This window comes from Halichoeres trimaculatus, unplaced genomic scaffold (genome assembly GCF_033239565.1).
Source record: "Halichoeres trimaculatus isolate MK-OKI-2021-1 unplaced genomic scaffold, fHalTri1.1 fHalTri1_scaffold_2, whole genome shotgun sequence".
NCBI classification, from domain to species: Eukaryota; Metazoa; Chordata; class Actinopteri; order Labriformes; family Labridae; genus Halichoeres; species Halichoeres trimaculatus.
This window is the reverse complement of record NW_027437180.1, coordinates 29,512,947-29,539,088: the sequence shown is the minus strand read 5'-3', so window position 1 is coordinate 29,539,088 and position 26,142 is coordinate 29,512,947. Positions and strand designations below refer to the sequence as shown.

General features: G+C 39.6%; 1 protein-coding gene and 1 long non-coding RNA gene across 2 annotated transcripts; both read left to right on the top strand.

The window, feature by feature from the left end:
* Nucleotides 1–19,861: 19,861 nt before the first annotated feature.
* LOC141787153 (uncharacterized) lies at nucleotides 19,862–20,599 on the top strand. The gene is made up of 3 exons (XR_012598040.1): nucleotides 19,862–20,000; nucleotides 20,136–20,207; nucleotides 20,341–20,599. It is a non-coding gene; the product is annotated as an uncharacterized LOC141787153 (long non-coding RNA).
* A 1,021-nt stretch (nucleotides 20,600–21,620) lies between these two features.
* Nucleotides 21,621–25,868, top strand: LOC141800282 (uncharacterized). The gene is made up of 11 exons (XM_074682715.1): nucleotides 21,621–21,728; nucleotides 21,834–22,465; nucleotides 22,550–22,614; nucleotides 22,709–22,851; nucleotides 22,967–23,463; nucleotides 23,551–23,597; nucleotides 23,691–23,833; nucleotides 23,940–24,547; nucleotides 25,192–25,256; nucleotides 25,345–25,490; nucleotides 25,742–25,868. Exons 2-11 carry the CDS (start codon nucleotides 21,887–21,889, stop codon nucleotides 25,840–25,842), a joined length of 2,394 nt encoding a protein of 797 aa, XP_074538816.1. The 5' UTR covers nucleotides 21,621–21,728; nucleotides 21,834–21,886; the 3' UTR covers nucleotides 25,843–25,868.
* Nucleotides 25,869–26,142: the final 274 nt, after the last annotated feature.

Below are 26,142 nucleotides of genomic sequence, written 5' to 3'. Positions count from 1 at the left end.
TGGCAACAACATCAGCAACAACCACTAATACGACACCAGGTAAGACTGCAAAAGAGCCATATGTTTAGAGCTTTATTTTTCCAATTTTGTCTGAAAAAAAAACAAAAAAAAAAAAAAAACTTTAGGAAGTAGCTCATTCAATTTATCATGAATAGGAAGCAAATAATGGTTGCTCCTTTAAAATAGTGAAAATGTAATTTTGACCTAAAATATTTATTCAGCTCTTACAATAGTAAATAGTTAATATTAGAGCTGAAACCTGCAACTAATAGCCTAATGCAGAAACCCTATAACACCTAAACTTTTAATTCCGTAGTAACTTCTATTAATTCCATAAATTAAAACGTATTTCTATAAATTTAACTGTATGTTTGGATACATTTTGACAGGTTTTCAATAACAACTATAACAACATGGTGAAATTTTAAAATGCTGTTTTTTCTATGCCTTTAAAAACCAATGACAAGATTAAAACCCAACAATGAAATAGAATAACTGACAGGCATTCTCTTCTTGGCTTGAGCCTGGTTAGTTCTTGCTTGTTTGTTTTTGTTAGCTGCATAAATGGCTATGTTTCCTCTATTTTCTCTTTAAAACTTTGAACGTATTATAAATAACCATATTATTTATCAGCATTCCTGAATACTAATATATCAATTTAAGTTGGAAGTGAGAAAACTCACTGAGAAAGAAAGTGCAAACTTAAGCTTGGTCAGAGGTGGCCTAAAAAAATTAAGCTATATATATATATATATATATATATATATATATATATATATATATATATATATATATATATATATATATATAAAAAACTTTTTATTTAATTTTTACTGATATAAATTTGTGTGAGTGTGTATTCACTGATGAATACAAAAGGGTGTGCTTTGTTTATCACAAAGTTCATATATTATAGATTAAATGTACATATGAACAATGTATCCAAACCAATATCCAACCACATTTGCAATTTCGGCAGATTCAATTAAAGAAGAAATTTCTTTTGCACAATTTTCGATGTGGCCTATGGAACTTTCAACCAAAATGAAACTTGAATGTTGCGTTGCGTTGATCGGTATAATTCCTGGCTTCAAATTGCATTTATGGCTGAGGCTTGATGGGCTGGAGCTGAGAAGATTGTTGGTGGACATGACATCGGTTACCAGAACTCATTGCAGCGGAGCTCATTGGCATTGATTAAGACATGGATCACACACAAGGTTTGGGCTCCAAAAGTAACAATCTGTTCAGTCAGTGCAAGTCATTGTTTAGTCAGGCTAACATATGCAACCCTGAATTCTTCAGGGCCTCTAGGGACTCTGTGTATACAATAAAGAGGAATAAATATGCTTTTTTAAAAATGTATAAATAAAATTGGTTTAATATAAATGCAAGTGCTATTTAAATGTGTGTAGGTGATGAATAATTTATGAAAGAGCAGTTTCAATGAGATAAGATACAGTTTGGTGAATAACTAGCTAAACAAAGTCAGATGAAGTCAAATGAAATCCTAAGATTTTATAAACACTAGGTCAGTTTAGTATATGTATATGTCACAATCTGTAACAAATTAATGTTTAAATGATGAAAATCTAATTTCCAACAATTTTTTATTTAGGCAAAACAGTTCGTGAAAGCACCTGATGACTAAACTGTGTTTAATTCTAAAATTTTCAAATATTAAAGCTAGGATAAAGTTTGACAAGTTTTCTTTTTCAGGCAAACTTACCCATTTAGACTTGATTACCTCCATAACATATTATTTAAATGTACAAGTAAATGCTGGATGTAATGCAATAATGAAACATAAATACAAACATAAAAGTAAAAAGGGTGCATTTTAGAAGAAGATGTACTTACATAGTCACAATTACTCCCTTTTTTCCCCTTTGAAGTAATTGATTCTCAAAGATTTATTCCAAAATCTAATAAAAAAAAAAAAGATACAATACAATACTATTATATTTGGTTGGTAATTGCTCCTCTACCTAATCTTTACCAGACACTACATCATCATCACCAGTCAGAACAACCTCATCACCAGTCAGTGTGTCTACAACATCATTCGGTGTCTCTGAACAAACCAGTAACCCAACACTGACAATGCAGTCAACATCACCAACAGTCAAAAAGACCTCATCTTATGACACATCCTCTGTGGTCACCAAGACATCAACACTGGTTAAACAATCATCCTCATCAACTCAAATGACTTCTGAAGCAAGTGCAACCAGTGAACCTTTAACATCCAGTCAGGGCCAGATGACATCAACATCCCTCCACGCAGTAACAACAACAGCAGTAGACAGTACAACCTCAGCATTAGGTCACATGTCCACTTCACCCACAGACCATGGAACCTCTACAGCTGGCAACACAGCCTCACAAACAGCACACACAACCTCACCCCTGGTCAGTTTAACATCTTCAGTACCTCCAATGGCCTCATCAACAGTCAGTACAAACCCATCAACAACCCACATGACATCAGAAACTGCGAAGGACACTACAGCATTTGTGACCTCCAGCTCAACATCTTCTGAAATAACATCACACCCAACCACTGCAACTTCACAGGAAATAAGCCCAACCTCTTCACCAGTCAGCATTGGCTCATCACCACTCACTACAAGTGAGATATCAACCTCAAATCCACTGACCAATACCTTGTCAACAGACTCTGAAACCACACCAGTAACATCATCACAAGTCCCAATGACCTCTTCATTATATCAGACATCCACAGCACCAGTCAGTGCAACCTCACCAATGACTCACATGACCTCAATTTCTACTGAAACAACATTGCTGACAGTCACTGCAACCTCACCAACAGTCAGCATGACCTCCACACCACTTACAGCAAGTGAAACATTCAGTTCAGTACCAGCAACTGACACCTCATCAACAGCAACTCAAAGTTTCCCTGTGACATCAAGTCAGGTCTTGATGACATCAACATCTATCTACCTAAAAACAACCACGGCAGCAGACAGTACAACCTCAACATTAGGTCACATGTCCACTTCACACACAGACCAAGGAACCTCTACAGCTGGTAACACAGCCTCGCAAACAGCACACACTACCTCCTTATCTCCCATGACCTCTTTTACAGTCAGTACAAATCCATCAACAACCCACATGACCTCAGAAACTGCGAAAGACACTACAGCATTTGTGACCTCTAGCTCAACATCTTCTAAAAAAACATCACAACCAGCCACTGCAACTTCACAGGAAATAAGCACAACCTCTGCACCAGTCAGCATTGCCTCATCACCACTCACTACAATTGAGCTGTCGACATCAAATCCACTGACCAACACCTTGTCAACAGTCCCTGAAACCACACCAGTTACATCATCACAAGTCCAAACGACCTCATCATTATTTCAGACATCCACAACAGCAGTAAGTGAAACTGCAGAACAACAAACTACGACCACTGCGCTCCACACAACAACAACTGCCCCACCAGCAGAGCCAAAAATCCAGTTGGAGTTTAAGCTGGACAAGGCTTTTACTGATGATCTGAAAGATAAATCTTCACCACAGTTTAAGAAACTAAGTGAGGAAGTAGCCTCTGCGGTAAGTCTTTCCTATTTTTTTATTGCCTTTTGATTGTGTATCTACTGTTTTACTTCATATTTTAAGGCTAAGTCAAGCCACTGAAGATGTGAAAGCTCAGTCAATTTGTTTATAGGAAGTACAATTTGTTTTTTAAAAATGGATCATTCAAATATCCTACTCTTTATAAGTGTTATTAATCTTTCACAAAATTCATTGACAGCTTGACACAGTCTATTCCCAAAAATTTGGATCGTCCTTCATAAGAACCGTCATCAATGGTTTCAGGTATAAAACTTTATTTGCTTTTTGTAAACTTTTTCAAACATGAGGTCAGTCTGGAATCTTTATTAGTGATCACTTTTAAAAACCAAGGACTGTTTCTTGGAAGATACTTGTCTGATTGTTTTTAACGGGGCTGTGAGGAGTTTCTTAATGATGTTGAAAAGTCTCCCTTCAAGATATTAATGCCTGATCTTAATCCACAATTTAAAACAAGATTATCAGCTTCAATATAAATTACTTTGAAATTACCATGCTTCTCCTTAGCTTGCTGATCAGGTGGAGCAGGACTGTAATGATTTATGGCTGACAAAGTTTAACAGTGAGAACCTACATGTGTATTTTTCTCTGCTAAAAACTTTTTTAAAATTAACTTTGTAGTAATCATGGACCCTGGTGCCTTACTGTCAGACAAAAAGGACATAGGAGCAGAAAAAAGCTACATGGGAGAGTTATAGAGTGCAAGATTAAGGCTAAAACACGAGCCAAAGGCTAAGACACGGGCTGAACTATTTATGACAATGGGTGCGTCTCAATGCGTTAACTTCGTGCGTCCTCCGTCCTATCTCCTCCACGACACCGGAAGTACTTTCCCAGTCGCCATTTTGAAAACTGTCCCAAAGCGATAATTGCGCTCGGAGGAGAGAGGAGAGAGGAGACTGATCGTAGGAGCTATGATCGAGGAGACACGAGAGCCTGCTTTGCGGAAGTCTTTTCACTGATAGACACTCCTCCTTATAGAATATCACTCTCTGATTGGACGCTGCAGCGGCTCAGACTTCACATGAAACTTCACCAACACACAACAGAGTTTAATGAGAGAAAAGACGAGCCAAGGACAGGCACAGAGGATCGTTCAGAAACTGATCATAAATCTGGTAATAAAGTGTTCGCTGTGAGTTTAAAGCACAAAACACTGAATACAACCATCATCAAATCAATATAACAGAGGATTAATACAGAAAACTGACTGATCAATAATATCTTCCTGAGACACAATAAGGTGGGTTATATTAATATATTAATATAACCCACCTTACCTGATTGTGAACTCTGAAGCTTCAGAGTTCACGATCAGATGGGCTCAAGATAAAGGATAAATAATTCATAAATAATCTCACAATTACGCATTTTACCGGAAAAGTGATCAGTGAGCTTCTGAACAGCACACAGAATAAACAGAGAGCAGGTTTTCTTCATGGTAACATGTTTGTTTAACTGGTTAAAGGAACAGACAAAGCTCTGTTACTGTTTCTGTTTGATCAGAGTTATTACAGCGCACACGCCCAGACGCACAAACAGATGTTAGAGCTGACTGACAGATGATCCAGAGGTGATCAGCTGTTGCCATCATCACTGAAACACGTCGCCCCATGTGACGCTCCGAAGGAGAGGATGTCCCATTGCTCTAAAAACCAATCTCCTCCGTTCCTCTCTCCTCTCTTCATTTCCTCGCGTCTCTCCCATGCATCTCTGGTGGGAGGGACTAAGACGCAAGAGAACGACGCAAGTGGAGGAAGGGAGGATGGAACTTTGGAGCTTTGAGACGCACCCAATGTTTATTCCAACCCACTTCAGCAGTTGTACCGCATTGGTCTGTTTGAACTTGCGAGTCTATCATTACATAAAGAAATACATTACATTAGCTCTATTTGATACATGACTGGCAATACATAACCAGGAATCACCAAAATTACACCTTAAGAGACATGTCTGAGAACACTGGACTGCCAGTAGCACTACATATAGACGGCTACTACAATGCAAAACAAACTTACAACTTGTGAGTGTTTTCACATTTCAGACAACAGCGCGATGTAACTGTTGATAAATACCTTATCTCTTTGCATTATATCCAGTAAAAGTTGTCCTGAACAAAGGAAATTTGTTTCTAATACCCATTCATTTCCATTACAAACACACCCCTTGTTAAGTGACATCTCCACAACAGTGTATGCAAGACTCAGGGCCAAAAGGTGGCACTGGTGTCCACTTAAAACAGATTCTCCTCACAGCACATTTAAAAGCTTTATCACTCATATGTTTCAGTGAAAGCTTATCAAGGCTTTCTTCCTCAATAATGTTGCAATGCGACATGGAAGCTCACAGTTTTATCAAATGACTTTCCAAAACTTTCTGTCACAGAAAAGGATCCATTGCTGTAGATGCTGAGCTTATATTCAAAAAGTCAGAAACACTGCCAAATGCCAGCTCTGCAGCTGACACTTTGAAGACTGCTGCTGCTAACTCTTCATTTTCTCTTTCTGTAAACACATCATCTATAACCACAACTGGTAAGGCATTTCAAGTTGCTTTTTGTCAAACATTCAAACTGATTTTTGAGTACTTATCTGGGAGTTAATGGCAAATATCAAGTCAATGCAAAACACCATCACTTATATTACACATCCTACTTTCAGTTGTTTTGCCTCCAACTGAAGCCCCGGCCAAAGTTGCTACTTCAACATTAATGGAAACAACCCCAACACCAGGTAATTTTTAGACCTTAATCATCTACTAACTCTCAAACCCATCCGATTAGTGCTTTGTAAACCAAAAGGATCACTTTTCATTCACTTGAGGCTTTAAGACTGTCATCCTAAGCCACAAAATTTTAATCTTCAATTGCATTGTACTTGTTACAGTGACAATAAAGTTCAATTATATTCTACTATTCTACAAGAAAACAATGTTTAGTCACTGTTTTCTTCACATACATTCGAGTAAGTCATGAATTGATTGTTCAACATTTGAGAATTCATTCATGACTTGTGAAAAATCATTGCTTTTCCTGACTGACTCATTCACTGACTCAGTACAAAGCTCACAGCAGCCCAGCCCCATTCTAAACACAAAAGAGTTACTCACTATCAGACATTGCTGTGAGATATTGATCATTCGCATGCTCACTGTAAGTTTGTAGCATGGCTCAACTCATTACACAGACAAATTACTCACTAGCTCATAGTACATAGCATGGTAGGACTTACAGCACGGAGGAATCACTCACTTACTCATCTCCACTCTCTTGGCTCTCAGCTGCAGCTTCAAGAGCTCTCCCAACACTGGGTGAGATGCTTCTTCAGCTGAGCTGAAGGTCTGTTGCTCTGCTCTGATATTCTGAGTGACATCATAGGAAAGAAATTCAGTCAACACCTTACATTTGTCTTACAAAGATAAAAGGCAGATTAAGAAAGCAAACATATTTAGTCAGTTTCACTGTTTATTCTGAAGATTAACTGTTTCTTGAGTGTGTGACTCAATACGTTTTGCTTCTGCGTGTGATAATGCCATGAAAGGGTGGTACTCAAAAGAAACTCACAATTGAGTTTTGCCTTTTCATTTCAAAGAAAAAAAGCTGATATCAAAAATATAACAGAAACAATTTTTTCGCAAGTCTTTTTTCTTTTGTGCCCATACTGAACTTCTCTGTGTACAGGGTGGGGCAAAGAATTGTTCAAAGGTGTAAAGCTTGTGGCACATGTCGATTTCAGTGTAACTGAACTGGGAAACTGACTCAGTGACTTGAACAACTCAAAAAAAAAACACTTATTCACTTTAGTGAGTGACTCATTTATTCATGTACAAACATCACTGTGAAAATATCATCTCAATAATGCCAAGACTTTTTTAAGTTCAAAGTGTTATCATCAATCACGGTTCTTAGACAAAGAAGTGTACAATAGTTGCATGTAAGTAACTTGTCAAATTTTATTGCACCAACAGTAAACCCAACCTCCTCACCAAGTAACACCAAAACAACTTCAGCATTGCTACATCTGACCACACCTACTATCAGTGCAATCTCATTAACAGATCACATAACCTCAACTTCAGCAAGTGACACCTCATCGACAGTAACTCAAAGTTATCCTGTTACATCAAGTCAGTTTGAGATGACATCAACAGCCACACAAACAGCACACACAACCTCACCCCTGGTCAGTTCAACATCTTCAATATCTTTCATGGCCTCATCACCAATCAGTGCAAATCCATCAACAACCCACATGACCTCAGAAACCACAAAGGACACCACTGCACATGTGACCTTTAGCTCAACATCTTCTGAAATGACATCACACCCAACAACTGCAACTTCACAGGAAATAAGCACAACCTCCTCACCAGTCAGCATTGGCTCATCACCACTCACTACAAGTGAGATATCAACCTCAAATCCACTGACCAATACCTTGTCAACAGTCTCTGAAACCACACCAGTTACATCATCACAAGCCCCAATGACCTCATCATTTTATCAGACATCCACAGCACCAGTCAGTGCAACCTCACCAATGACTCACATAACCTCACTTTCTGCTGAAACAACATTGCTTACAGTCACTGCAACCTCACCAACAGCCAGCATGACCTCCACACCACTGACAGCAAGTGAAACATTCAGCTCAGTTTCAGCAACTGACACCTCATCAACAGCAACTCAAAGCTTCCCTGTTACATCAATTCAGGTCCAGATGACCTCGACGTCCCAACATTCAAAAACAACAACAGCAGCGGACAGTACAATCTCAACATTAGGTCACATGTCCACTTCACACACAGACCAAGGAATCTCTACAGCTGGCAACACAGCCTCACAATCAGCACACACTACCTTACCACTTGTCAGTTCAACTTCTTCAATATCTTCCATGGCCTCATCAACAGTCAGTATAAGCTCTTCAACAACCCAGATGACATCAGAAACCACAAAGGACACTACAGCATTTGTGACCTTTAGCTCAACATCTTCTGAAATGACATCACACCCAACCACTGCAACTTCACAGGAAATAAGCACAACCTCTTCACTAGTCAGCATTGCCTCATCACCACGCACGACTAGTGAGATATCAACCTCAAATCCACTGACCAACACCTTGTCAACAGTCTCTGAAACATCACCAGTTACATCATTACAAGTCAAAATGACCTCATCATCATTTAAGACATCCACAACACCAGTCAGTGAAACCCCCGTGCAACAAACTATGACCACTGCCCTGCTTACAACAACAACACCTGCCCCACCAGCAGAGCCCAAAATTAAGTTGGAGTTTAAGCTGGACAAGGCTTTTACTGATGATCTGAAAGATAAATCTTCACCACAGTTCAAGAAACTAAGTGAGGAAGTAGCCTCTGCGGTGAGTCCATCTACATTTTGTTACCTTTTGAATGCGTAGGCAATTTGTTTGAAGAAAGCACATTTTAATCTTATAAAATGGATCATTTAATCATCCCACTCTTTATATAAGTGTTAATAATCTTTCACAAAATTCTTTGACAGCTTGACACAGTCTATTCCCAAAAATTTGGACCGTCCTTCATAAGAACCGTCATCAATGGTTTCAGGTATAAAACTTTAATTGCTTCTTGTAAACTTTTTTTCAAACATGAGGTCAGTCTGGAATCTCTATAAGTGATCATTATAAAAAATCAAGGACTGTTCCGTGGAATATCCTTGTCTGATTGTTATTGAAAACTTAATCACCTTTTTATTTTGGTGAAAGCTTATCAAGCCTTATTTCCTTAATAGTGGTGTAACAGAACATGGAAGCTCACAGTTTTATCAATTGACTTTCCAAAACTTTCTGTCACAGAAAAGGATCCATTGCTGTAGATGCTGAGCTTATATTCAAAGAGTCAGAAACACTGCCAAATGCCAGCTCTGCAGCTGACACTTTGAAGACTGCTGCTGCTAACTCTTCATTTTCTCTTTCTGTAAACACATCATCTATAACCACAACTGGTAAGGCATTTCAAGTTGCTTTTTGTCAAACATTCAAACTGATTTTGACTTATTATCTAGGAGTTTATTGCAATTATCAAGTCAATGCACAACATCATCACTTATATTACAAATCTTACTTTCAGTTGTTTTGCCTCCAACTGAAGCCCCTGCCAAAGTTGCTACTTCAACATTAATGGAAACAACTCCAACACCAGGTACTTTTCAAGACATGGTTTCCTACTTACTTTCAAATGCATCACATCTAGTGCATTAGAAACCAAATACATGACAACAAAGCCACTTAAGGGTAAGAAGATTGAGATCTTCAGTTACTGAATACAAAAAAGGAGAAACGTATGGTATGGTTCACTTAACATAAAAATATTACCTCAAACAACATCACAAAAAGTCCCCAAAAAACAAGTGATTTCTTTTCTTCAAAATAATGTGTTCAAACAATATTTTTCGACAAAGAAGAGTACAGAATGTTGCATATATGTAACTTATCAAATGTATTGCACCAACAGTAAACCCAACCTCCTCACCAAGTCACACCAAAACAACTTCAGCATTGCTACATCTGACCACACCAACTATCAGTGCAACCTCACTTACAGATCACATAACCTCAACTCCAGTCACTCCAACATCAGCAACATATGACCTTACCTCTTCAAAAGTTCATTTAACCACAGCACTACATGATAACACCTCTCCATCACTTCCAATGACCTCACCAACAGGAAATGAGATACAGTCAACATCTGATAAAACAACATTGGTCAAGACATCTTCAACAGCTGTGTCTATACCGTCACTTTCTGCTGAAACAACTACACTAAAAATCACTGCAACTTCATCTAAAGCTGCTTCAACATCACAAACAGTCAGCAAGGCCTCCACACCACTTACAGCAAGTAATACATTCAGCTCAGTTCCAGCAACTGACACCTCATCAACAGTAACTCAAAGTTTCCCTGTAACTTCAAGTCAGTTCCAGATGACATCAACATCTCAACATTCAAAAACAACAACAGCAGCAGACAGTACAACCTCAACATTAGGTCACATGTCCACTTCACCCACAGACCATGGAACCTCTACAACTGGCAACACAGCCTCACAATCAGCACACACTGCCTCAACCCTGGTCAGTTCAACATCTCCAGTACCTTCAATGGCCTCATCAACAATCAGTGCAAATCCATCAACAACCCACATGACCTCAGAAACCACAAAGGACACTACAGCAATTGTGACCTCAAGCTCAACATCTTCTGAAATGACATCACAACCAGCCACTGCAACTTCACAGGAAATAAGCACAACCTCTTCACTAGTCAGCATTGCCTCATCACCACTCACGACTAGTGAGATATCAACCTCAAATCCACTGACCAACACCTTGTCACCAGTCTCTGAAACCTCACCAGTTACATCATTACAAGTCAAAACGACCTCATCATCATTTAAGACATCCACAACAGCAGTCAGTGAAACCTCCGTGCAACAAACTATGACCACTGCCCTGCCTACAACAACAACACCTGCCCCACCAGCAGAGCCCAAAATTAAGTTGGAGTTTAAGCTGGACAAGGCTTTTACTGATGATCTGAAAGATAAATCTTCACCACAGTTCAAGAAACTAAGTGAGGAAGTAGCCTCTGCGGTGAGTCCATCTACATTTTGTTGCCTTTTTGTATGTCATCTACTATCGTATTGCAAATTTTAGGGCTAAGTCATGCAACAAAAGATGTGAATGTGTAGGCAATTTGTTTGAATAATCCACATTTTGATTTAAGAAAATGGATCATTTTAACATCCTACTCTTTATATAAGTGTTGGTAATCTTTCACAATATTCATTGACAGCTTGACACAGTCTATTCCCAAAAATTTGGACCATCCTTCATAAGAACCGTCATCAACGGTTTCAGGTATAAAACTTGAATTGCTTCTGGTAAACTTTTTTCAAACATTTGGACAGTCTGGAATCTTTTTAAGTGATCACTTTTAAAAAACATGGACTGTTCCTTGGAATATCCTTGTCTGTAGTTATTGAAAACTTAATCACCTTTTTATTTTGGTGAAAGTTTGTCAAGCCTTACTTCCTCAATAACAGTGTAATGCAATATGAAAGTTCACAGATTTATCAAATGACTTTCCAAAACTTTTTGTCACAGTAAAGGATCCATTGCTGTAGATGCTGAGCTTATATTCAAAGAGTCAGAAACACTGCCAAATGCCAGCTCTGCAGCTGACACTTTGAAGACTGCTGCTGCTAACTCTTCATTTTCTCTTTCTGTAAACACATCTTCTATAACCACAACTGGTAAGGCATTTCAAGTTGGTTTTGTCAAACATTCAAACTGATTTCTGAATTAATTTTTATGAGCTAATGGCAAGTATACAACATTATCACTTACATCACAAATCTTACTTTCAGTTGTTTTGCCTCCAACTGAAGCCCCAGCTAAAGTTGCTACTTCAACATTAATGGAAACAACTCCAACACAAGGTACTTTTCATGACATAATTTTGAGACAATGAGATATGGTCAACATCCCATAAACCACCAACATCAGTTGTGACATCTTCAACACCTGTGTCTGTATCGTCACTTTCTGTTGAAACAGCTTCACTTAAAATCACTGCAACTTCGTCAAAAGCTGCTACAACCTCATCAACAGTCAGCATGACCTCCACATCACTTACAGCAAGTGATGCATTCAGCTCAATTAGATAAAAAAAGAAAAAAACTTTTATCAACAATAAATCAAAAATGTTTTCTTAGCAAGTCCTTATTTCCTTTTGTGCCCAACGCAAGTTTTCTGTGTTTAGGATGAGATAAAGAAATGTTCAAAGGTGTAAAGCTTGTGGCACATGTTGATTTTTGTTCACCCTCTGGGTAACTGACTCAGTGACTCGAATGACTCAAAAAAAAACAAAAAAAAAAACGTAAACACTTTAGTGAGTGACTCATTTATTCATGTACAAACATCACTTAAATCAAAAATCATCTAAAACATGCCAAGACTTTTTTTAGTTCAAAATGTTATCATTATTCACAGTTCTTAGACAAAAAAGTGAACAAAAGTTGCATGTAAGTAACTTGTCAAATTTTATTGCACCAACAGTAAACCCAGCCTCCTCACCAAGTAACACCAAAACAACTTCTGCAGTGCCACATCTGACCACACCAACTATCAGTGCAACCTCATTAACAGCTCACATTACCTCAACTCCAGTAACTGACACCTCATCGACAGTAACTCAAAGTTTCCCTGTTACATCAAGTCAGTTCCAGATGACATCAACATCTCTATATTCAAAAACAACAACAGCATTAGACAGTACAACCTCAACATTAGTTCACATGTCCACTTCACCCACAAACCATGGAACCTCTACATCTGGCAACACAGCCACACAAACAGCACACACAACCTCACCCCTGGTCAGTTCAACATCTTCAATATCTTTCATGGCCTCATCAACAATCAGTGCAAATCCATCAACAACCCACATGACCTCAGAAACTACAAAGGACACTACAGCAGATGTGACCTTTAGCTCAACATCTTCTGAAATGACATCACACCCAACAACTGCAACTTCACAGGAAGTAAGCACAACCTCTTCACCAGTCAGCATTGCCTCAATACCAGTAACTACAAGTGAGATATCGACCTCAAATGCTGTGACAAACACCTTGTCAACAGTCTCTGAAACCACACCAGTAACATCATCACAAGTCCAAACGACCTCATCATTATATCTGACATCCACAGCACTAGTCAGTGCAACCTCACCAATAACTCACATAACCTCACTTACTGATGAAACAACTTCGCTAACAATCACCGCAACCTCACCGACAGTCAGCATGACCTCCACACCACTGAAAGCAAGTGAAATATTCAGCTCAGTTCCAGCAACTGACACCTCGTCGTCAGTAACCCAAAGTTTCCCTGTTACATCAAGCCAGTTCCAGATAACATCAACATCTCAACAATCAAAAACAACAACAGCAGCAGACAGTACAACCTCAACATTAGGTCACATGTCCACTTCACCAACAAACCATGGAACCTCTACAGCTGGCAACACAGCTTCACAAACAGCACACACTACCTCACCCCTGGTCAGTTTAACATCTTCAATACCTCCAATGGCCACATCAACAATCAGTGCAAATCCATCAACAACCCATACAACCTCAGAAACCACAAAGGACACTACAGCAGTTGTGACCTTTAGCTCAACATCTGATGAAATAACATCACACCCAGCCACTGCAACTTTGCTAACAGTCACCACAACCTCACCAACAGTCAGCATGACCTCCACACCACTGACAGCAAGTGAAACATACAGCTCAGTTTCAGCAACTGACACCTCATCAACAGTAACTCAAAGCTTCCCTGTTACATCAAGTCAGGTTCAAAAGACCCAAACAACCCACATGACCTCAGAAACCACAAGGGAAACATCAACAGGTGTGACCTCTAGCTTAACATCTGATAAAATAACATCACATCCAGCCCCTGCAACTTCACTGGAAATAAGCACTACCTCTGCACCAGTCAGCATTGCCTCATCACCACTCACTACAATTGAGCTGTCGACATCAAATCCACTGACCAACACCTTGTCAACAGTCCCTGAAACCACATCAGTTACATCATCACAAGTTGAAACGACCTCATCATTATTTAAGACATCCACAACACCAGTCAGTGCAACTCCCGTGCAACAAACTATGACCACTGCCCTGCCCACAACAACAACACCTGCCCCACCAGCAGAGCCCAAAATTAAGTTGGAGTTTAAGCTGGACAAGGCTTTTACTGATGATCTGAAAGATAAATCTTCACCACAGTTCAAGAAACTAAGTGAGGAAGTTGCCTCTGCGGTGAGTTCATCTATATTTTGTTGCCTTTTTGTATGTGCGCCTACTATCGTATAACAAATTTTAAGGCTAAGTCATGCAACAAAAGATGTGAATGTGTAGGCAATTTGTTTGAATAATCCACATTTTGATTTAAGAAAATGGATCATTTTAACATCCTACTCTTTATATAATTGTAGTAATCTTTCACAATATTCATTGACAGCTTGACACAGTCTATTCCCAAAAATTTGGATCGTCCTTCATAAGAACCGTCATCAACGGTTTCAGGTATAAAACTTTAATTCGCTTTTTGTAAACTTTTTTTCAAACATGAGGTCAGTCTGGAATCTTTTTTAAGTGATCACTTTTAGAAACCAAGGACTGTTCCTTGGAAGATACTTGACTGAAATTATTGAAAACTTAATCACCCATTAATTTTGGTGAAAGCTTGTCAAGCCTTACCGCCTCAATAATGGTGTAATGCAACATGGAAGTTCACAGCTTTATCAAATGTCTTTCCAAAACTTTTTGTCACAGTAAAGGATCCATTGCTGTAGATGCTGAGCTTATATTCAAAGAGTCAGAAACACTGCCAAATGCCAGCTCTGCAGCTGACACTTTGAAGACTGCTGCTGCTAACTCTTCATTTTCTCTTTCTGTAAACACATCATCTATAACCACAACTGGTAAGGCATTTCAAGTTGCTTATTTTTCAAACATCCTAACTGAATTTTGAGCAAATACTTACAAGCTGATGGCAAATTTAACATCAATACACAACAACATCACTTACACTACAAACCTTACTTTTAGTTGTTTTGGTTCCAACGGAAGCCCCGGCCAAAGTTGCTTCTTCAACATTAATGGAAACAACTCCAACACCAGGTACTTTTTCTGACACAATTCTTCCACAAACTCTTAAATGCATCACATCAAACCAAATACATGACGTCAAATTATGTTAATGTCATCAATTCCATCAGAACAACTTAAATTCCAGGTATTTCTGTGATTACATTTTTCACTAGAAATTAGAGATTTTCTTCAGAAATAAAAAATAAGTATTATCGTCACTTTGCCCTCGTTCAATTCTTTGTTTTTTTGCACCACACACACAACCTCTACAAATTCTTTACAATTACTCGGTGAACAGTGGCCTTTATGTAGTGCACCAAAATTAATCCACCACAAGTTAACATAAGTCATTCGACACCTTATGTAAAATCCACAAAAACGTATTCTCAAACTTTACGGTCCCACAATCAATTCACAACTTAGTATTCAATGTTAGTTTCACAATATTACCTTTACAACCTCAGCCAACTTTAAAAGCAATTTAATCTCATTGTCAATCGATGCAACCTTCTGTCATGACATGTCTACCGGTTAATGCTAATGTAACCTCACCAACAGTCTGTCATACTGAGCTTTACCACCAAATAAGATGTTTTTACAGCTACTCACTGACAGCTCAACAGCACTGTACCAGGTTTCACCTTAAGTTAATGTAACCTTACACCAACAGGGCAGCTTTGATGTTGCCACTAGGTGCAACTGTACTAAAACCAGCTCACAAGCTTCTTGACAGGTAAAGCAGCTCTTGACTTTTTTTTCTCTTGCAACAAGAAAATAAGTTTAGTTTTCTTTTTTTTTTCTAACTTTCCCGCTGACTAGTGAATACTTTATAGCAACACAGCAGGAGTTAGTCTTTTCACTTCAAATTTCACAAGTCATGGCTGATTAACAAAAAAACCATTACAGACATGAATGATGAAATGTCTCTCTAAAGACTTTTAATTTTTTTTCCTTTACCTACAGCTGTTGTCAGTGTTTGCAGTAGAGCAAGATCTGAGTATTTCTTTTGACTTTGACTACTGATGAAGATGTTTCAATACGTTTCTTTAAAACTGTTAAAAGAAGAAGAGACACACGAAGAGGGGAGTGGGTTCATTTGCCCAAATATATTTATGTGTTTGTAAGATATCAGATATTCTAAGTCCCAGTAATAAAACTGCAGTAGCTCTGAGTTCTTGGTTTGCAAGCAGAAAAGTTTCTAGTTTCCTGGCAGCTCTTACGTGGACAATGCTTATCAAATTGGCAAATACGACTAGCTCTCTACTCATCCCAAATACAACATCTAATTTACTGACAAGGATGAAGTGAAGGGAAATCCAGGGCTAATTCAGAGTAACGTTTGATATACACTCTTTTACAGTGACAGATCAGCAGTGCTATATGCTGATTCAACTCATCAGTCAGAACACATTCCTTATTCAAGTTGAACAAAGCATTCCTTGAGATTGTTACAATCTTGTTTTTTCTATTTAATCCCTTCTTTTACATCTTAATTTTACATACTATAGTATGTGATTTTGACCAAAATTTCAATGAATATTTATTGTAAATGATTTATTAACTTTTGTATTTTTTCAGTTTTTCTAGCCCTAACCACTCCACACCTACTGCATCCAAAATTGAAAGAGTAATTGAATGACTTTGATTTCTCCTTCCCATTTCAACTCCTACCATTAAAAATCATGTTTATTCAGTGTTTGTGCCTCTGAACTGCTTTATGGTGTAAAATGTGTTGTAAAAAAATTAATAAATTCATTTGCTTTTCCAAAAGACAAGTGTTGTCAGAATTTCATGTGTGTGTTTCTCTGTCTGCCTGTCTGTCGTGTCTGTATGGCCATAACTTTTGAAAAAGAGGAAAAATTAAAAGGAAAAAGGATATTAAGCGGTTTTCCAGCTCTGTTTTTGGTTTTTGCAATGAAGGAAACACAAATTTCTAACATTCAGTGAAAATATTTTTTATTGAAAAATTTTAATTTTTTTTTCTGCTTGTTTTTTCTGATCCTTTTACAGTTCAAACAACTCCAATGTCTGCTAGCCAATCTTCAGTACCAGGAAGTTCAACCTTGCCACTAACAACATCTTCTCAAGGTAAAGCTCTCAACCTCAAAATCACTACTGAATGAATTGCATGCACTTTATATCAGTTTATTCAGCATCGAGACAAGCAAATATGACCAAGAAATTAGTTCAAGTCCAACCACTAAACAAAACTTAACATCCAGTTTACTTTGTGGTACATAAAATCTTACAAATTTCTTAAATATTTTCCCAACCATCCTTCCATGCATCCATCTCAACAATTAAACTTCTCTTTACCACAATCCATTACGGAATCACCAACAGTCACTGTGACCTCATCACCTGTCAGTGGAACATCATCACTTGTCAGTGCAACCTCATCACCTGTCAGTGAAACCTCATCACCTGTCAGTGGAACCTCATCACCTGTCAGTGAAACCTCATCACCTGTCAGTGGAACCTCATCAGCTGTCAGTGAAACCTCATCTCCTGTCAGTGCAACCTCATCACCTGTCAGTGGAACCTCTTCATCTGTCAGTGCAACCTCATCACCTGTCAGTGGAACATCATCACCTGTCAGTGAAACCTCATCATCTGTCAGTGCAACCTCATCTCCTGTCAGTGCAACCTCATCAGCTGTCAGTGCAACCTCATCACCTGTCAGCGCAACCTTATCACCTGTCAGTGGAACCTCATTACCTGTCAGTGCAACCTCATCAGCTGTCAGTGCAACCTCACTGCCCATCAGTGCTACCTCATCACCTGTCAGTGCAACCTCATCTCCTGTCAGTGCAACCTCATCACCTGTCAGTGGAACCTCATCACCTGCCAGTGCAACCTCATCACCTGTCAGTGCAACCTCACTGCCCATCAGTGCAACCTTATCACCTGTCAGTGGAACCTCATCTCCTGTCAGTGCATCCTCATCACCTGTCAGTGCTACCTCATCCCCTGTGAGTGCAACCTCATCTCCTGTCAGTGCAACCTCATCACCAGTCAGTGCAACTTCAATGCCCATCAGTGCTTCTTCATCACCAGTCAGTGCATCTTCAGCTCCCATCAGTGGAACATCATCACCTGTGAGTGCAACCTCATCACCAGTCAGTGCAACCTCACTGCCTGTCAGTGGAACCTCATCACCTGTCAGTGGAACCTCATCACCTGTCAGTGCAAACTCATCACCCGTCAGTGCAACCTCATCACCTGTCAGTGCTACCTCATCCCCTGTGAGTGCAACCTCATCTCCTGTCAGTGGAACATCATCACCTGTCAGTGGAACATCATCACCTGTGAGTGCAACCTCATCACTTGTCAGTGCAACCTCACTGCCTGTCAGTGGAACCTCATCTCCTGTCAGTGGAACATCATCCCCTGTGAGTGCAACCTCATCACTAGTCAGTGCAACCTCATCTCCTGTCAGTGCAACCTCATCTCCTGTCAGCGCAACCTCAGCTCCTCTCAGTGCAACATCAGCAACAGTTGGTCTGACATCACAACCAGTCCATAGCTCATCCCTATCAGCTTATGTTTCTACACCATTAGTCAGCATGACAGCTTCTCCAATCATCACAACTTCACAACAACTAGGCTCCACCTCACCCACTGTGGATATGACCACCTCACCATTACCCAGTGTCACATCTCAAACAGTGAAAGGAACTTCTATCAAGCCAATGACAACCATGTCACCACCAGGTAATGTGCATCCTTCACAATTGGTGCAGCAAATCTACTTGATTTCCCTGGTGACATAACACTCAATGTTGATACTGTTCTTCCATCAATATGGGGCAGTTGTAAACAGTGCAGGTATACGTACTTGTACCTGGAGTGATCATTTATAGGCTCATAAATTACTTACAGTTTGTCACAATATTCTTCCAGGCACTGCAACCTCCCCTGCAGGAACTGGAACAACAGGACAACAAGTCAAGGAAACAAGTGCTCCAGCCGTGCCAACAACCCCTGCCCCAGTAACAGAGCCAACAATTAAGTTGGGATTTAGCTTGCAAGAAAAGTTTACTGAAGATCTCAAAAACAAATCCTCACCAAAGTTCAAGGAATTAAGCAACAAAATAGCAACACAGGTAAGATCAAATGAATTAAAAGCTGTATTTTTTTCTTTTTTTTTTTTTTTGCTTTTGCTTTGATATAAATAAAACATTTAACACTTGCAGCACGTTTTTTTTAAATCCCATACTTTGGTATGTTAAATGATTTCCTGTAAAAAAAATTCATCCACAGCTGGACGATGTGTATTCCAAAAAATTTGGACCTTCCTTCAATCGGACTAAAATCAATGGTTTCAGGTACTTAATCAAGCTTGCTGTTGCAACTCAAAAATATTAGCATCATTAAACTGTGAATTGAATTAAGCCATTTGATATATGTGTTGCTATATGTTTCTTCTTTTCTCCTTTTTAATTTTTTTGCACATTTTAATATTGATTTAATATTATTATTATTATTTATCAATTTTTTTTTTTACTGTGTCACAGTCAAGGATCTGTGAAGGTTGATGCTGAGTTAATTTTCAATAATGGGAATACAGTGCCAAATGCCAGCTCTGCAGCTGACACACTGAGGATTGCTGCTACTAGTGGTAACTTCAGCCTTGCTGTGAATACATCATCCATTTCTACATCAGGTAGGAAATGATGCCATTAATTAAAGAAAAAATCAAATGGTGGCATTTAAAAAGGCAAGCATTGGCTAACTATACAGTTGAAAGAATATATTTTACACAAACTTCATACATTGTTGTACAATCCCAATTTTACAGTTGTTCAGCCGCAAACTCAAAATCCAGCCACAGTTGCCCCCACAACACAAATGAACACCACTCTTACACCAGGTAATATCAGTCATCCTTTTCATATTCTATTATTTTCCAAGATGTCCTACAACTATGCTTTTATGATAACAACTTGTACTAACCTGATCGTGTGTTCAATTTTTTAATTACTTTTCAACGATTTTCTTACCAGCTAATTTTACCTCTCAACCACTCAACATGACTACTCCAGAAAGCAATGTAACCTCACCGGCTGTCAGTGCAACTTCCATTCCAGTTAATGTTACGTCACAACCATTGAACTTCACCTCACCACCAACCAATATAACCTCACCACCTCCAGTTAACACAACCTCGTTACCAGTCACCATGACATCAATGTCTGACAAACCAACTTCATCCCCAGTCAATGTAACCAAACCCCCAAATGCAACATCACCACCACTGAGCACAACATTCACCATGTCACCGTCAGGTAACCCAGTTTCTTCTTCATTGCACACATTCAACATTTTACATTAACATTACACCAAGACATGCACTGCTTCACACGTCATTAGGGCAAATGTCAAGACTTTGATACCAGTTAACATTCGATATATTTCTAGGTCATGCAACCTCCCCCCAAGCAAATGGAACATCAGCACAGCCAGTTATCACTACTGGTGGTTTGGCCATGACAACAGCTTCAGTGTCATCAAATTCCAAAATGACACTGAATTTCAGGCTGCAAAAAAACTTTACATCAGAACTTGCAAACAAATCATCCCAAGAGTTTAAGACGTTAAAAGGCCAAGTTGAAGAAGCCGTAAGTAGAAAAACAGTACTATACTTTTTATAAACATTTTCACAATATTCTTTTTTTTATCTGCACCATTATTAATATAAATACAACCAGTGTTTTTACAACAAGGTATTTTGTAACAGCCAATTACATTTTGCAAATAAACTATCGACAAGAAGGAACAACTGACTAACATTTTAGCTAAAATACTGCAATGGTTTTATGGGATGTCATGGTGTTTTTTTTTTGTTTTTTTTTAAGAATGAGTCTAAATTGCTTCTCAGCACTGCTTAAGAAACTAACTGGGTCATGGCTTGAAGCCATTTATTTAAGCATTTCTTGCCTTACCTTAACCACTTGCATCCTGTCTGTGTATTGGATTTTTACAGCTCAATAATGTCTATAAAGGAAAATTTGGAAGCAAGTTTGTGGAAGCCATAGTAAACTCTTTCAGGTATGTGGTAATACATGTATCAGTTTATTTTTTTAGGTATAGGAAATTTGAAAATTAGCAAAGTTATTGTAAAAAAAAAAAAAAAAAGTATTTTCTTCAAATCTCAAATATAAGTGAGGAGAAGGTGGGGATATTGCCGTCTTGATAACTTTTCTCATCGAGGAGCATCTTTTATCTATTGTCTCTCGCAGTCGGGGGTCAGTTGTGGTGGATTCTGAGCTGATATTTCAAAATGCAAGTGCAGTACCAGAAACAGGCGCTGTGGTAAATGTCCTGTCTGAGGCAGCAGCCAACAACAGCAACTTCTCCCTACCAGTTGATACAACCAGTATAGTTGCAACGAGTAAGACTTATTTATTTCTTCATTCATCATTTATCATGTTTTTTCTTAATTCTACAATTTCCAAATGCTGCCAAAGTAAGAATATCTGTGTTGATGTTATTTCAGAAATAAGTTCATCAACGGCTGCACCCACAGCTACACCAACAGCTACTCCAACAATGCCAATCACATCAATCACATCGGCTCCCACTGCTGCCGCAACTACTGCTGCTCCCAATGCAACACAGGCACCAACTGCTGCACCTAATGCAACACAGGCACCAACTGCTGCTCCTAATGCAACACAGGCACCAACTGCTGCTCCTAATGCAACACAGGCACCCACTGCTGCTCCTAATGCAACACAGGCACCAACTGCTGCTCCCAATGCAACACAGGCACCAACTGCTGCTCCTAATGCAACACAGGCACCCACTGCTGCTCCTAATGCAACACAGGCACCAACTGCTGCTCCTAATGCAACACAGGCACCAACTGCTGCTCCAAATGCAACACAGGCACCAACTGCTGCTCCTAATGCAACACAGGCACCCACTGCTGCTCCTAATGCAACACAGGCACCCACTGCAGCTCCAAATGCAACACAGGCACCAACTGCTGCACCAACAACTCAAGCAGCTACATCTAGCGAGGGAACCCTGTCTCTTTCATTTAGTCTCAACCGTACTTTCACATCAGATCTCTCCAACTCATCCTCCACTGCTTTCAAAACTTTGGCTGCAACAGTGGTGGCAGAGGTAAAGCACAAAATAGTGCAGAAGCAGAATATCAAATTGCAGCCTCCAAACATACTCTTTATACCTTTTATTCTTGTCCTTCAGTTAACCAGAGTGGGTCAGAAGCTGTATGGATCAAGCTTTGTTCGTGCAGTGGTCAACGCATTCAAGTAATGTCATAATAAAAATCAGTCACTTAAGTTTGTCATACATTTGCTTTCTGCTTGTTTTAACTCTGTTCCTTTTTTATCTTTGTTACTGTAGGAGTGGATCAGTGGTTGTCAGCTCAACCATGGTGTTCTCAAATCAATCCTCAGTACCTTCATCTAGTTCTGCAACCTCACAGCTGAACACTGAACTTACAACTAACTCATCACTCAGTGTTGTTTCAGGCAGTGTCACTGCAAGTAAGCAATTAAAATGTTTCAGATGACGTTTAAATGATGTGCATGTTTATTTTTTTTTGGTTCAGGGCATGTTCAGGTGACATAATTCACAACAAATCTTGTGTGATTACTGCAGCTTCTTCTGCTACTGGTTCCACGGCTGCACCAACAGCGGCACCAACAGCTGCTCCAACTGCAGCGCCAACAGCTGCTCCAACTGCTGCTCCAACTGCTGCTCCTAATGCAACACAGGCACCAACTGCTGCCCCCAATGCAACAGTGCCACCCACTGCTGCTCCAACTGCTGCATCCAATGCAACACAGGCACCAACTGCTGCTCCAACTGCTGCACCCAATGCAACACAGGCACAAACTGCAGCTCCCAATGCAACACAGGCACCCACTGCTGCTCCCAATGCAACACAGGCACCAACTGCTGCTCCAACTGCAGCTCCCAATGCAACACAGGCACCAACTGCTGCACCAACAACTCAAGCAGCTACATCTAGCGAGGGAACCCTGTCTCTTTCATTTAGTCTCAACCGTACTTTCACATCAGATCTCTCCAACTCATCCTCCACCGCATTCAAAACTTTGGCTGCAACAGTGGTGGCAGAGGTAAATCATAATAAAGTGCAGAAGCAGTGTATCAAATTGCAGCCTCCAAACTTACTCCTCATACCTTTTATTCTTGTCCTTCAGTTAACCAGAGTGGGTCAGAAGCTGTATGGAACAAGCTTTGTTCGTGCAGTGGTCAACGCATTCAAGTAATATCATATTAAAAATCTGTCACTAAAGATTGTCTTACATTTGCTTTCTGCTTGTTTTAACTCTGCTCCTTTTTATCTTTGTTGGTGTAGGAGTGGATCAGTGGTTGTCAGCTCAACCTTGGTGTTCTCAAATCAATCCTCAGTACCTTCATCTAGTTCTGCAACCTCACAGCTGAACACTGAACTGACAACTAACTCAACCCTGAATGTCATATCAGGCAGTGTATCTGCAGGTTTGTAGTTAATTATTCCACTTTTAGACAGAACTTTGGTTGCTTGATCCATACCATTTAATCATGGGTCTTTTTTTTTCTTTCATCATATATGGATTTGGTTTAGGTTCATCTTCTGCTACCACAGCTGCCCCTACTGCAGCACCAACTGCAGCACCAACAGCTGCCCCCACTGCTGCACCAACTGCAGCTCCCAATGCAACAGCTGCTGCAACCGCTGCCCCTACTGCTGCTCCAACTGCAGCTCCCAATGCAACAGCTGCTGCAACCGCTGCCCCTACTGCTGCTCCAACTGCAGCTCCCAATGCAACAGCTGCTGCAACCGCTGCCCCTACTGCTGCCCCCACTGCTGCACCAACTGCAGCTCCAAATGCAACAGCTGCTGCAACCGCTGCCCCTACTGCTGCACCAACCGCTGCCCCTACTGCTGCCCCCACCGCTGCCCCTACTGCTGCACCAACTGTAGCTGCTACTGCTGCACCGACTGCTGCCCCAACTGCTGCCCCTACGGCTGCACCAACTACTGCTGCACCAACTACCGCTGCACCAACTACTGCTGCACCAACTACCGCAGCTCCTGCAGGGACAGATCCTCCTACATCCAGTGAGGGAACCTTGGGTCTGCAGTTTAGTCTTAATCAAACCTTTACATCAGATCTCTCCAACACTTCTTCAACAGCCTTCAAGACTTTGGCTGCAACAGTGGTTACAGAGGTAAGATAGGTGTACAGTAGTTTTGATTTGCAGATTCAATTCAAGTTGCAGCATATGTAGGATTGGATTTTAGACACAGAAACCTTTGCCTGCTTTGATGAAATGCTTGCAGATTTTATTATTTAGTCACTGGATTTTGGCATGAAAAATGTTGGGGTAGAGAACACGAAGTGGAATGCAGGTCTTAACACTATCCTACATCTTTTTGATGGTCAAAGGATAATTTTGCTTCAATTAATGCCTTTAAACATTAACTTTCCTACAGTCCTACTAACAATCTGCACTTGAATCTCATTTTTGTGTTGTCAACAAAAGGCACTTTACTGCAAATAATTTGAGGTTTTGACATTTTTACACAATAACAGCTATTTTGCTAAAATTTTGTAGCCATGGGCTTCTAATACATCCCAATTATTTGTACACATTTGCTTAATAGTTATGAAACCTGAAGTAAGAGTTGGTAAGTAAGAAAGAAGTAGGCCCAGTACCTGTCAGCTCAGATCCCACTGCAGCTTGTTCTTTCCATTGTCCTCAGGCTGCATCCTTCTTGCTGGGTACCAGTAAACACTTGTGGTTTGTTGTCTGTAGTTTGAGCCATGTCATTGTCTTTCTTAAGGTTAATTAACAGTACTGTTGTTCTTCAGGTAAACAAAGTGTGCACAAAGCTTTTCGGCTCATCTTTCCGTCGTTCCATAGTGGACTCCTTCACGTAAGAAAATCATAACAATAATTTACTGATATCAGAATATTCCTCTTACGTGCTTTTAAGGGTTTTCTTCTTTGTTTTGTTACTGCAGGAGCGGATCAATTAAGGTCAAATCAACCCTTGTATTCAAAGATAAAACCTCAGTTCCTTCTGCCAGCAATGCGACCACACTACTCAGCAGTGAACTAACAAGTAACAGCACATCCCTGAATGTTGTTGCAGGCAGCGTTTCTGCAGGTAAATTTTTGTTGTAATTGTCAAACTTACCTGGTGGTCCACATTAATTTGTGCTTACAAAGAGAATTGCATGCTTAATTGTATTTTCTATATATAAGTTAAAGCTGGGCTCAAAGTTAGTCTAAAGCCTCAGTTTAATGATAATTCGAATTAATAATGTTGTAATATGTGTTACTTTATGTACTAACTTACACTCTATACAGTTTCATCGAATAATATATTTGTTTTTGTTTTTTTCCCCAAAATTTCAGAGTCAACATCGACGTCAAATAGTCCTAGGCCTACGGTGGGATCATTGGTATTGTTATTAGTGGCACTGCTAACTGTAGCGCAGGTGCTGATGGACTGGTAACCAGCACCGTCATATGCTGTCAAGTGTGGCATGAGTGACAAAGGAGTACATCATGAAAGTTACCCGTAAATGCTGTATGGTAAAAAGATGTGTACATTTTGTCAAAAAATTGAAACAGTTGTTGCTTACCTTCCATTTTCATTCTATAAACACACTATTCAGTTCCAACTTAATCAAAGAAATCATCTTTAGGAACTCTTTTGTATTTTGTAGAGCTTGCAATTCAATGTGTTTGTTTTGTCACTGCTCTTTGTTTACTATCTTTCATGTGGCATAATGAGGAAATGCAGAATAAAATAC

What these genes read in the sequence shown, in the direction of transcription:
- LOC141800282 (XM_074682715.1), top strand. Translation starts at nt 21,887, where the DNA reads ATGCCAATCACATCAATCACATCGGCTCCCACTGCTGCCGCAACTACT. An exon ending in TTCAGGCAGTGTCACTGCAA is followed by an intron (nt 22,852 to 22,966) that starts GTAAGCAATTAA and finishes TGATTACTGCAG; the next exon opens with CTTCTTCTGCTACTGGTTCC. An exon ending in ATCAGGCAGTGTATCTGCAG is followed by an intron (nt 23,834 to 23,939) that starts GTTTGTAGTTAA and finishes GATTTGGTTTAG; the next exon opens with GTTCATCTTCTGCTACCACA.